This window comes from Mesoplodon bidens (genome assembly GCF_964165515.1).
Source record: "Mesoplodon bidens genome assembly, chromosome: 18".
In the NCBI taxonomy this organism is placed as follows: domain Eukaryota; kingdom Metazoa; phylum Chordata; class Mammalia; order Artiodactyla; family Ziphiidae; genus Mesoplodon; species Mesoplodon bidens.
This window is the reverse complement of record NC_138175.1, coordinates 20,531,188-20,543,442: the sequence shown is the minus strand read 5'-3', so window position 1 is coordinate 20,543,442 and position 12,255 is coordinate 20,531,188. Positions and strand designations below refer to the sequence as shown.

At 56.9% G+C, this 12,255-nt stretch overlaps 1 protein-coding gene across 1 annotated transcript in view; it reads left to right on the top strand.

The window, feature by feature from the left end:
• The window catches only part of BEAN1 (brain expressed associated with NEDD4 1), a gene marked incomplete at both ends in the record, with an annotated part of 37,892 nt that extends 35,150 nt beyond the window's left edge, over positions 1-2,742 (top strand). Inside the window, 2 exons of the mRNA XM_081216002.1 lie at positions 1,218-1,368; positions 2,400-2,742. Of these exons, the coding sequence (XP_081072128.1) occupies positions 1,218-1,368; positions 2,400-2,742 (494 nt within the window). The remainder of the gene's footprint in view (positions 1-1,217; positions 1,369-2,399) is intronic.
• Positions 2,743-12,255: the final 9,513 nt, after the last annotated feature.

Genomic DNA, 12,255 nt, shown 5'->3' with positions numbered 1-12,255 from the left:
GCTCCACATTCTACCAGCAGTGTGACCCTGAGCCTCTGGCTGCAGAATGGAAAGGGCAGCTGCAACAGTGCTGCTGACCTCAAAGAAAGGTCATGAGCCCCACCCCAGACAGACAAGCCCCGCCCCTGATGTTATGCCCTGCCCTCTGAGGGGAGGGGCCACCTGGGAGCCCCTTGGAGGTGGGGAGACCTCATGTCTCAACCAGTTATCTTTGCAGTTCCCACTGTCCGCCCCCGCCCCGGACCCCCCCTCTACCAGACCTGTCAGAAACTGGGAGGCAGAGGAGCCGGGACATCCAGCCACCCTCGGCCCAACCAATAACTTGCTGTGTGGCCTCCAGCAAGACACTGAGCCTCTCTGAACCCCAGCTGTAGAATGAGAAGATTGTACTCCATCGGCATTTCCTAAGCAGTGTTACTAGGTCTCAGAAAATAAGATTCCGTGGCCAAATGCTACACAAGCACAGTTAAATGTGTTTCTCAGCTGTGGGGCATTTCAGAGCCTTTGATGTACTATGTGATAAAAACAAAAACAAGAACAAACAAAAACAAACAGAAGAGAGTGTAGTATATGAAGTCACCAGGAGTCATCAGAGAAACCCCTTTTCTCCCTGGGATACCTAAAGGGAGGGAGGCCTGACCCCAGAGACCTCTGCTGTCCTCATTCCCTGACACTTCTTCCCCATTTTTTGTGCCCCAGCCCTTCTCCACAGCTCAAAGCTTCCTGTTCACACTACAGTCTTCTTTCACAACTCCCCCTCTTGGCTCAAGCTGTTCTGTTCCCTCTGCCAGGCCTGCCCCTCTTCCCCTGGCTGATTTCTAGACAAGATTCAGCTCTGGGAGCCCTTCCCCCCAGGAAGCTTTCCCTGACCTCCAAGCTGGGTCAGGCCTGTCTCTGCTCCCACAGCCCCAGTACAACATCTATCAAAGCTTGTGTCATGCTGCCCACTACCAGGCTGTCCGCAGGACAGGCTGCTCACTACCCTAGGAGCCCCACCAGGGCAGAGCCAGCTCTGCTTCCTCTCTGTGACCCCCATGCCCAGCAGGGCACTGGCGCTCATATTCTGGGGCTGTTGCTGACAGAATGAAGGCAGCCCTGGTTGGTAAGGGGCAGGATGGTGAGTTGGAGAGAACAGAATCTCAGTGGCCTCAGGCAGACCTGTGAGGACCCTCCCTGGCACCAGGCTGAGGCCCAGGCTGAATGTCCGTTCCCTGCAGTGTCCGACAGGCACTCGTATAGCCGCTCGAGCCACAGGACACACTACACCTGCAGCCCTGCCGAGGACTGGCCTCCACCCTTGGACCTCAGCTCTGATGGGGACGTGGATGCCACGGTGCTCCGAGAGCTGTACCCAGATTCTCCACCAGGGTAAGGAGGCCTGAGAGGGCAGGGCTCTGGGCAAGAATCCCCAGCCCCCATGGGAAACAGCAACACCCCAGATGGAATAAATGCAGAAAACATCTGCTCAGTGGGCATGGCCATCTCCTCACCCTCCTAACCAAGCTGGTCCCTGTAAGGTGGGGCATGACTCAGCAGATGTCCCTGAGAGACACTCGAAAAGGAAAAAGGAAGAAACGTTCAGCTCCTTCAGGCTGGGTGAAGAGGTGAGGTGGAAGATCCAGGCCCCAGCCCCTTAGTTTACGCCCCCAAAGCCCAAATCACATCCACTGGGATAGGCATCATTGCGTCCAGACTGCACTTGTGGCCAGCAGGTGGCCCTGTCCCATGGGGGGGGATTCTTCCCTAGGGAGCCTTTGGGTCCCATCCTGTCCTGCCGGCCACCCTCAGGCACATCGCCACCAGTTTGTACATGAAGAGAGGAGTCTGGGCCTCTATCACTTCCCTACCAGGAGACCACCTGGGCCCCACAAACAGCCCCATCTTCCCCATCACCCTTTACCCTCTGCCCCCAGGGGCACTGGGAGGTGTGAACTTCGCCTGCAGGTGGGTGCTTTTTCACCCTGCAGCCATGGGCCCCAGGGACACCTTCCTAACCCTGGAAGGGCCACTTTGGGGTGAGTTGAGACCCAGAAGTGTCTGGCAGCCTGAGGCTGCTCCCCCCAGCACCACCCACGCTCGGTGGCCAGCCTGCAGATGCTCCAGCAGCAGCGGCTGCGGTTCTGAGCGACCTGAGACCCAGAATTCGGTGGCTCGCTCACTCACGTTCACAAGGAACACTGGGGCTGAGTCAGGGCCAGAATCCAGGTCTCGGTGGTTCTGGGGTGCCCCTCCCCAGGGAGTAGAGGGGTTTCATCGGATTCAGCGTGACAAAGGCCTGACCTGGTCCACACCGGGGCAGCTTGTCGCTGCGGCTAGGCCCCCGGCCCTCGGGGGCGACCCCGCCACCCACCACTGAGGCCAGCTTGCACAGGGCCCTGAGGGAGCCTCTTCTCTTGCAGTTACGAGGAGTGTGTGGGGCCGGGGGCCACTCAGCTGTACGTCCCCACGGACGCCCCGCCCCCCTACTCGCTGACCGACTCCTACCCCGTGCTGGACCGCACCCTGGATGCTGGCAGTGGCCGCAGCCCCGGCCAACACCAGCAGGCACAGAGACCACAGGGCCAGAGTGGCCTCCGCACCATTTCCGTGGACACCCTGCCGCCTTATGAGGCCGTGTGTGGGGCCAGTCCCCCCCCGTCAGGCCTGCTGCCACTGCCGGGACCAGAACCAGGGCCGAGGAGCTCCCAGGACTCGCCCACCCCAACTCGGGCCCCAGCCTCAGGCCCAGAGAGGATTATGTGACGGACCCAGCGGCTGGGTCCTGCCAGCTTGTCAGGGCTGAGCCACACCTTTCAGGAACGCAGGGGTGCACACATGCACACACGCACACAGACACGCACACAGATGTGAACACATGGCACCCCCACATGCACACATGTACACACAACTTGGGCCCACACACACACTGATGCACCCATGTGCGCACACACATCCAGACACGCCCCACACGTGTGCAGACGTGCACACACATAGGCCCCCCACACACACACACAATCCCATCTGCGAAGGTTTCATTATAAAGGAAGCTCTCCCCACCTCCCAGTCTCCTCCCCAGCCTGTCAGTGATGCCTCTGTAGCCAATGCAGGGAGAAGAGAGGTGGAGAAGGGACCAGGGCTCATCCCGCCCTCTCCACGGGCCTGTCTGCCCTGCCCGCACCAGGCAGGCTGTGCCCAAACGCTGATTCTGCCTCCAAAAACTGCTCAACCGTCCCAGGTCAGCTGCCTGCCCCGACCCCACCCCAGAGCAGCTGGTCCTCCCGGCTGGCAGGACAGGCCTCAGTGAGGCTCAACTCTGCACTCTCCCCATCTCCCAACCCCAGGGCAGAAGAGCCACAACGTCAACACCCTGCCACTTATAGGGTAAGGGACCCGGGTCTGGGGGCTCAGGCACAACCCGGAGACCCTCGCAGCCCGCCTTGCCCATCCCTCGACCAATGCCCTCAGTCTGGTGGTGCTAGCGGAATCATCTCCGAAGCCCCCACCCCAAGCCACAGGTGATGGGCAGGGCCCTTGGTGGGCATGCGGTGGTGGTAGTGGGTCACAGCTGTGCCCACGTCAGTCCAACCACTGCCCAGGACTGAGGGTCTTCAAAGAAGATGGAGGGCTGCCGGGTACGGCTCTGAGGAGAGGAGCAGCCCCTCGCTAAGTACATGCCCAGCTGACCATTATGGCCTAAGCTTGAGTGGGCTGGAGTCAGACCCCAGAAGCAGTGCTGTGCTCCTGGGCGGTGGCGCATAGTGGGGAATTGTGAGCCAACGCATTCTGGTCCTGCCCTCCATGGTGTTTGAGGAGACGAAATGAACGGGATGTGGGCCCCACTATGCCACTGCAAAAGCACCAGTGGCTACATCTCGGCCTTGCTGCCGGGGGTACCACGGAAGGGGATATGTGGGCCTGGTTGTAGAGACTCAGATCTTGGCCCCTGAATCCCAGCAATTTCCATCAGAGACCATGCAGGTAACAGAGCTAATTCCTGAAGACCCAGCCTGCCAGAGGGCAGCAGCCCAGCATGTGTGAAGAGCATCCCTGCCGGCATCACCAGAGGCATAGAGTTCTCAAATCCACCCTGCCTCCCTCCTCACCCCCTCCTTAAACAGGAGCACCTCCAACCATCCTCTCCCCTGCATTTCAATTCCTCCAACAAAGGGCTAAGACAATTTAGTAATCCCTTTCTGAAGAGAGGCGGCAAGGAAGGCAATCGTGAATTTTATTTTCTGTAGAAATAGAATTTCTTCTGGTGCAGAACTGAAAGGAATCCACCCAGAGGTTCTGTAGCATCCTGGAGCCCCTGACTCCGCCCAGGGGAGGGACCTTGTTTACAAGCAGTTCTGTCCACCTTTGTGGTGTACTGTTTTCTAGGCAAAAAATATCTGTCTATTGTACTGTATAGCCTTTAAAATGCACTCCAGGGATGAGACTCTTTTAAGAAACATCCTGCTTCTGCAACCCTAGAGAGTGCTGGGGGGGAGGGGGGTGGGCGCGGAAAAGATAAAAATCCCCACATGCTCATCAGTGTTTGAGGGATGGAGCTGAACAGCTTTTCTTGTTCCTGGATTAAGCACTAAATAAGCAACAATGTATCTTTTCTGTGTTCAAAATAAACATATCAGTAACAAACGTTGCAAGTAGTAATATGATCAAGGAGCCCGTGGTCGGGCTGGCACCATCTGAAACTTGTAAGGAAGGGAAATGGTAAATAGCAGCAAACGGAAAATATGTTACTTATCTCAAAATTAGCAGCCATTGAAGCCTTTTCATTCTCCTAGTGACACGGATATTTGCGAAGCTAGTGACTTACACGAGTTAATCTTTTTTTTACCTCTCTAAAACATGGCATCATTTCTCCAAGACTTGGCCAGTGTAACTGCCACCAAGACAGGCCATAAACTTCAAGACTCCAGGAACACCAGGGCCTGCACTTTGACAGCAGTTCGCTCTCCACACCCTGACGGCTTTGAATACCAGGAAGGGGCGGGGGGCAGGTAATTAGACTGAAATGAGTTGTTTTCTCCCCCTCTGCAGAAATTCTCTTCCTGTCTCGGCTTCGCATAAGACCTTGGCTTTGGTCGTTGATCCCTTGGCCGACAGAGGCCGGTTCCCTTCCACTGTCACTATTCCCTCCCACTCGAACTCAGGCAGAGTCCACTAGCATAGTCCTAAACCCCCAAGTGCCCTAAAAGTGGGGTGCGATCCTGAAGGAAGGTACAGCCCTGTCCCACCAGCCCCACTGCAAGCCCACACTGCCACCTGCTGGCTGCCTCCCGCCACTGTTCAAAGCAAATGAGTCAGCCCCTGAAACTCCCTTCTCCCACTTTCTAACCCACTGCCTGCGGACACTCATTGTTGTAGACAGAACTTGTTTTGGTTCTGGGCTTGTCCTCCACCCTTGGGATGTTCCATGAGGTTTAAATCATTCAATTACCCCATTTTCAGGAATCACTCCTGCCTCCACGTCTCTCTGGCTACAGCCAGACACCTAAGTGCCCCTTGCTGTGTGCAAAATAATCACCCCCCTGTCCTTCTAAACACCACTGTGTACGGCTCAGGTGCCACCTCTGTGCTCTGAGACCCCTGCTCCTGGGAATGAATGTAGCAGCCTTCATGGTGACGGTGCCCAGGCTACGTGGTGCCCGTGCTGACCCCAATCGGAACCACACCACGCCGACACCCAGTTCCAACAGCAAATACACTCAGGATCCCCCAGGCCCAGGGCACTATCGAGCTTGGTGTTTTCCACCTCCTCCATCCACAACGTGCCTTGTGTCCACATATGGTGCCACATCCAAGGTCCTTGTGCACACTCCTACAAGGAGACTGGCTGCCTCCCTCTGCCAGGGGCCTGAGGGGTCGGGCCAAGGAGAGCACCCTGGACCCCAAGGAGATGGGAAGTGAAGTCAAATTCCCAGGATGGTGGGAACGGGAGGAGGGGCAGGACCAGGCCCTGGGACAGGATGTGGATGCAAGGGGCTGATGAGGAAGGCGACCCCGGGAGTACCACCACAGAGTGGGCAGTGAAACCAGGAAAGGAAGGAAGCCCATGCAGGGTGTCGTCATGCTGGTCACCACTGTGGGCAACTGAGCTCCATCCCCTTGGCAACTCCGAGGAGCTCGCCTTAAAGTTAGTCAGCTGATGGGGAGGGAGATGGATTACTCACACGTGGTCATTGTCTGAGGCTGCTCTTCAGTGAATGTTAATCCCTGCCCCTTGTGCACTGAGCAGGCACCTCTGGCCAGAGAAAGTCTTCAGACAGGGAAGCTGCAGCTGCTGGCTGATGAGGCCACCGCCATGGTCAGCACAACATGCCGCCGGACGAGTAAGCACGGGCACGGCGCATTCCACGGCCTCCAGACAGGGCACCCACAGCACCTGCCACATGTGAGCAGCAGAATCACACGAGGGAGGGAGGAACGAGGGTTGATACCAAGCACGGCCGTCCAGAGCCTCCCGTCAGAACACGCACTGGCTTGCACCAGCCAAGCCCACCCACGTATACACACAGGGGTCTCTCATACCAACTTCCTAGAGAGACCCTCGGGCGCACACCCGTATGCAGCGTCACTCAGCTCACGCCACCTGTGGTCTGTATGCATTGGCTCAGATGGCTTCATTGCACACACACTGTGCCCCTCACACTCAGAGCTCACACACTCAGGGGTCCCACATGCACACCCCAAGGCCACCCATACTCACACTCAGGTGTCATCATCGGTGTCCCCCAAAGACTGACTAGGTTGGGGGCATGAGCAGTGGAAGCACAGGCAGCGCTATCATCTGGGAGAGCAAATCCTCTGTCCCGGGCTCTGCTGGACCTCACAGTGCCCCTCCCCAAGCCCAGGCGAACTCTCTCAAGCAGGACCAATTGCCTGGGGCAGGCCTGGTGCTTCTGAGCAGGGAGGGGGCTGGGCATGCCTTTGCCCCCAGGGTTGCAGCCCAGCTGTGCCTGCTCAGCATCTCTCCAAGAATCCCAGGTCTGCAGGGCCCCAGTCCCTGTGGTCACAGCCTCAGCCAGACCACAACTACACATCCCCACCAGCCTGACTCCTGTGACCTTGAGCCAGGCCCTTTCCTTCTCTGGGCCTCAGGACCGCATCCCCCATCAGCCTATCCTAAGTCAAAGCACCCGCCACAAATCCCCAGCATCCCCTCTCCTCCCTCTGCCCCCTTCATTGTCCCCAAAGCAAGTCACCCTAGCAGGCAGAGAAAGCAGGTTCTCACTAAGCTAGTCACTCCCCTGAGGGCCCAGAAGGTGTGAATAATGCAATTAACACTAAATCCGACAGTTCAAGAGAAGCAGTGGTCCAATGGGGGGAGGAAGCTGGCATTGGAGAATCAGGGCTGACCCACCTGCGAGAGGGCAGGGAGGGGAATAGATCCAGGCAACCTGGCAGCGCTCTCCCCCCATGATCTTGGGCCACCCTGGAGAGACTGTGGTGGAAGGCAGTTCACAGACATGACGGGGTTCCCAAGAGCTGAGGACTAAGATGTCCAGAATGAGTGAAGTGGTTAAATCATAGGTAACCAAAAGCAACAGGATAATCATATGGGGGTGGGGCTAAATTGTATGTACCAGTTTGTTAAACTTTGGTTTAACATCTCTAGGCCCCTCCTCAGAGAGCAAATGAGGCCAAGGAGAGAGACAGAGACAGAGAAAATTAAAACCCTTTTGTTTTAAACCACCCCCCAACCCGATTCCATTGTCTGGTGACCAGCCCTTCAAGGTAATTCAGTGGCCTGGGACCCATCCCCAAACCTGCCACTTCTATTTAGTGATCTTACAAATCTTTGGTATTATGGAAAAAGCATGGCCTTGGGTATCAGATAGACTTGGTGTAGTAAGCTGAATAATGGCCCCCCAAAGATGTCCAGGTCCTATTCCCCAGAACCAGTGAATATGTTACCTTCCATGGCAAAGGGATGTTGCAGGTGTGATTAAGGACCTTGAGATGAGGCAATTATCCTTGATTGTCCGGGTGGGCCCAGTGTAATCACAAGGGTCCTTAGGAGAGGGAAGCCACAGGGTCAAAGAGAAGATGTGATAAACTGAAGCGGAATGAAGAAAGAAGTGAGAGGTTTCAAGATGCTATACTGCTGACTTTGAAGATGAAGGAAGGGGCCACAGCCAGGGAATGCAGGTAGCCTCCAGAAACTGGAAAAAGCGAGGGAACAGATTCTCCCCTAGAACTTCCAAAAGGAACCAGCCCAATGAGACTGATTTTGGACTTCTCACCTCTAGAATTATAAGATAATAAAGTTGTGTTGTTTTAAGCCATTAAATTTGTAGTAATTTGTTACAGCAGCAATAAGAAACTAATATACTTGGGTTTTAATCCCAGCTCTTACCCTCCCTGACTCAGTCTCCTCATTCATAAAATGGGAGGAAAGGGGATTTGGCCTAGTGATGGACAAGGGCCTCTCTGGCTCTCTTTGGCCCCAGGCTGTCAGGATGTCAAACGTCCACCAGCATGTTCCCACCCACCTTGGCCTGCACAGCCCTGACCTATGTCTCCTACCCAGCAGGGTGGTGAGATGTGACCTGGACTAGTTACCTAAACTTGCTGAGGTTCAGGATCAGATGAACTAATGTGTGTGAAAGAGTAGCATCCCCACCATTGGACCTAAAAAATTATTAACCCAGACCAGCCTCCAGAGGGAGAGTTGCTACTCACTGGGAGACACATTTCCAAGTAGCACTCCCATGAGGAAGTAAGTTCCCAACCAGAGGGGTAGGAACCGCCCTGGCCACAGAGCTCAGAAAAGGTTGCAGGGGGCAGGGGAGTTGGGGGCAGGAAGCAAACAGACCCCAGGTGTGGTGAGCCCAGGTCTGAGGCCGCTCCAAGGCCAAGCACCAGGCAGATGCCCTTCCTGATGATTGGAGGGGCAGGAGGCCAGCAGAGTCTCACAGAAAGCAAAGGATGGTCAAGAACCAAGTCTTTCTGGGCTGTGTTACTACAAGGTCACAGCCAGCTCCTGCACACCCACCACCCCCACAACTGGGCTCTCCAGACTGTGAGCCACCGAGGGCAGGTGCTTTGTCTCATTTGCCTCTGAAGTCCCCAGGCTGGCATGGAACGGGCCAGGCCACCTGCTCAAGGACGACACTGCCCCAAGCACCATATGAGAACATTGAAAGGACACAGGTCCAAGAAGTTGGGAAACAGAGCGCAGGTTGCCCCCTCCTAGAAACTAACACCCCCAGTGAGCTCCCACACGAGAGGTCCTAAAGCCAAGAAGCCTAGAGACCTTACTTAATCCAGTGGTTCCCAAATGCATTTGGCCACAGGAAATCTTCACTCATGTAAGATTGATTAAAGCCCCAAACAAGTGCTCCTCGGTAGAGCACACTTTGAGAAATGCCGACCCACGTGGAACGAGTGAGTCACTGAGGGGCTGAATGAATGAGTGAATCATCGCTGAATTAAGTAGTGGGTGAATGGAAGGAAGGGAGAATGGGAGAATGGGAGAGAGGGAGAGAGGGAGCGGGCAGTGGAGGGAGGGAAGGCTTGATGGGAGAGTGCACAGGTGATTGTACCCAGCTCAATTCCTCCAAAAGCTGTCCCTGACTCAAGATCTGGGTATAAATAGTTTATGTGGGAGGTGATCCCAGGAAGCACAGTGAAGGAGTCAGGAATTAAGACGGGGAGGGAGAAGAGTCAACACAGATGCATCAGTGAGCAGGTTATTGCTGTGGGCAACCGGGGCGACCCACTGGGGACCCTCTGAAAGACAGAGTGGAGCACACCTCAGAACTGTCCCACCAAGGGCAGGAAGCTGGGGTTTCTAGCCACTGACCCTCCTTGGTTGGCTGAGGGTTGCCCCTGGGTGTTAACCCCCGGCACTTGCAGCCTGCACACCAGCTAAAGGAGGCTCTCAAGCAGGAGACGTCAGGAGCCTCCGCAGGTGGGCTGCGGGTGCCAGGCGGCGCGGGCAGGGACCGCTGCAGAGGGGGTGTGGAAGGATGCAGGCGCTGCTGTGCTTTCCCACTTGCTCTTGGGGCAAGGCGAGAACCAGACTGACCTCGGCCCTGCTCCACTGGGAGATGAGCACAGCCCCAGAGTGACAAGCTGTGGCAGGCCACACCGTGCACAGCTTTCTCTTTTGCGAACACAACTTCCTCCCCGGCTTCCTGATTGAGCTGTGGGGCGGGACAGAGGCAGGCCGGCCTGGGAGGCCCACAGGACTCTCATCCACATCCAGTCTCTTGGAGCCGCCATGAGTCGGCCCCGACCCCCAGGCCCAGACGAGGATGCTCTTGAGACCCTCCTGGATGACCTCATCAGCTACTACCTGGACAGGGCAGGGGAGGGCCGGCTCGGGGTCTGCAGGCAAGCAGCTCTCACCTGCAGGGCCCAGCGGCTGCTGGTCACAGGGGTCCCTCCTCAGCTCTATCTGCCTGAGGATGTGGCCCCTGATCTGGGGACCACTCACTCCCAGGGGGCTCCCAGCTCTGCCCAGCACATCTGCCACAAACTGCTGCGGGCACTGGAGTTCCTAGAGCTGATCTCCGTCAACCTACTCTTGTTTCCCTGGAGGAAGGAAATCAGGTCCCTGAAGGTAGGCACTGCCATGCCCCGGAGAGAGGGGGTCTCGGGGAGGGACCAGGGCTGTGCCTCTGGGGGGAACAGTGTGTCTGTCATGCCCACTGACTTTGGTCCCATTTTACAGATGTAGAAACTGAGGGCTAAAGAGCTTAATGCAACTTACCTGTGGTCACCAGCTAATAAGCGGCCCAGATAGGACTCAAACTCAGGCAGTGCAGCTCCTAACCACTAGGCTGTACTGCTTCTCTAAAGAGTCAGCACCAAGGAGCTCACAAGAAACAAGGGAAAGATTCTGGCTGTGGAAAGCCACTGAAAAGGTTTAATCTCTTCTAGCTCCAGGCCAGGATTGTTGGGCTGGAAGCCAGGACACTAGCTGGCTCGGTCATTCTCCTGCTGTGTGACTTGAGACAAAAGTCCTGCCTCTGGCCTCAGTGTACCCTTCTGTAAAATGGGACAGGGGTGACATGACTGTGGGCCAGGTTTCCATTTGGCCCCATGCCCTGGCCCACCTGCTTCTCAGGAGCCTCTGTGCCCTGGACATCAGCCCTTGGTCCTGCCTGGCCCCTCTCTGCCACTCTGCTGAGACATGTCCCCCTCTAACAAACAACCCTGTTTGTTCCAGACATACACAGGGAACTTTGTCTACTGGGTGCGGCCTGTGCTTTCTGAACACACACTGCAGACCATTCTGGGCAGGCTGGGCTACATGGCCACCTCCGAGGCCGAGTTTTCACTGGTCCAGGCCAGCAGCGAGGAGGACACCAAGCAGACGGTGTTTGAGATCTTCCTGACAAGAGTCATGTGTGAGGCTGTTCTCGGAACCTCGGGCAGGCAGCTCCTCGGGCCGGGCAGAGAGAAAGTGGACGGGCCCCACTGCAGGCCGAGCTTAGAGAGAGGGCTGCTGAAGACCCACAAGGGCCTGCAGGAGGCCCACTCAAGCCCAGGACCCTCAGCAAGGGCGAGGACTGAGAGGGCCCTGGCTGAAAGCCCTGATGGTCAGCACTCTCTGCCTGTGGCCTTTAGCCTGCCTGAGATCTCAATAGCCCCCGGCAGCCCCCTCACTGGCCCCCCGGTCTCCTTGGGGCCCCAGCGCCGCGCCAGCACACGCTCGGACAGTGAGGAGTTCCTGACCTGCTACAGCGACCTTGTGCTGCACCAGACACCCTTGTTCCCCAGGGACCATCCCCTGAGCAGTCTGAAGGGAAAGCAACTCCAGAGCTCAGGCCTGGGGCCCAGCCCACCTCCAGGGGAGGCAACTGCCCCCGCAGGTAGCAGCACCGAGCAGCCCCTGGTCCCCAGCGCAGCTCCTGAGAGCAAAGGGGTCACCATTCCTGGCCAGCTCTGCCTGGTGCCAGGCCCCCAGTTGTCAGAGAATTCCTTGGACCCAAAGCCAGAAGCACAGCTGGAGGTGGCCGCCCCTGGTACAGAAGCTGCACCTCAAAATGCTTCCTCTAAGGTGGATGAGCTCTGTGAGTATCTCGCCCACTTCCTCAGACCCCCAACTCCAGCAGGCCACCCCAGGGGCTCCCCTGGCCCAGGGGTTGAGGAGAATGGACAATCAGAGCCTCTCATGAGGCCAGAGCCAGCCGGTGAGGGTGGCAGCCCAGACGGTAGAATCACTCAGTTCTGGAGGTCTCCTCAGGCCCCCTCTCATGTAAGAGCCCCCCAGTGCTCACTACATCCCCCCGGAGGGGCTGGAGGTGCCAGGTGCCACAC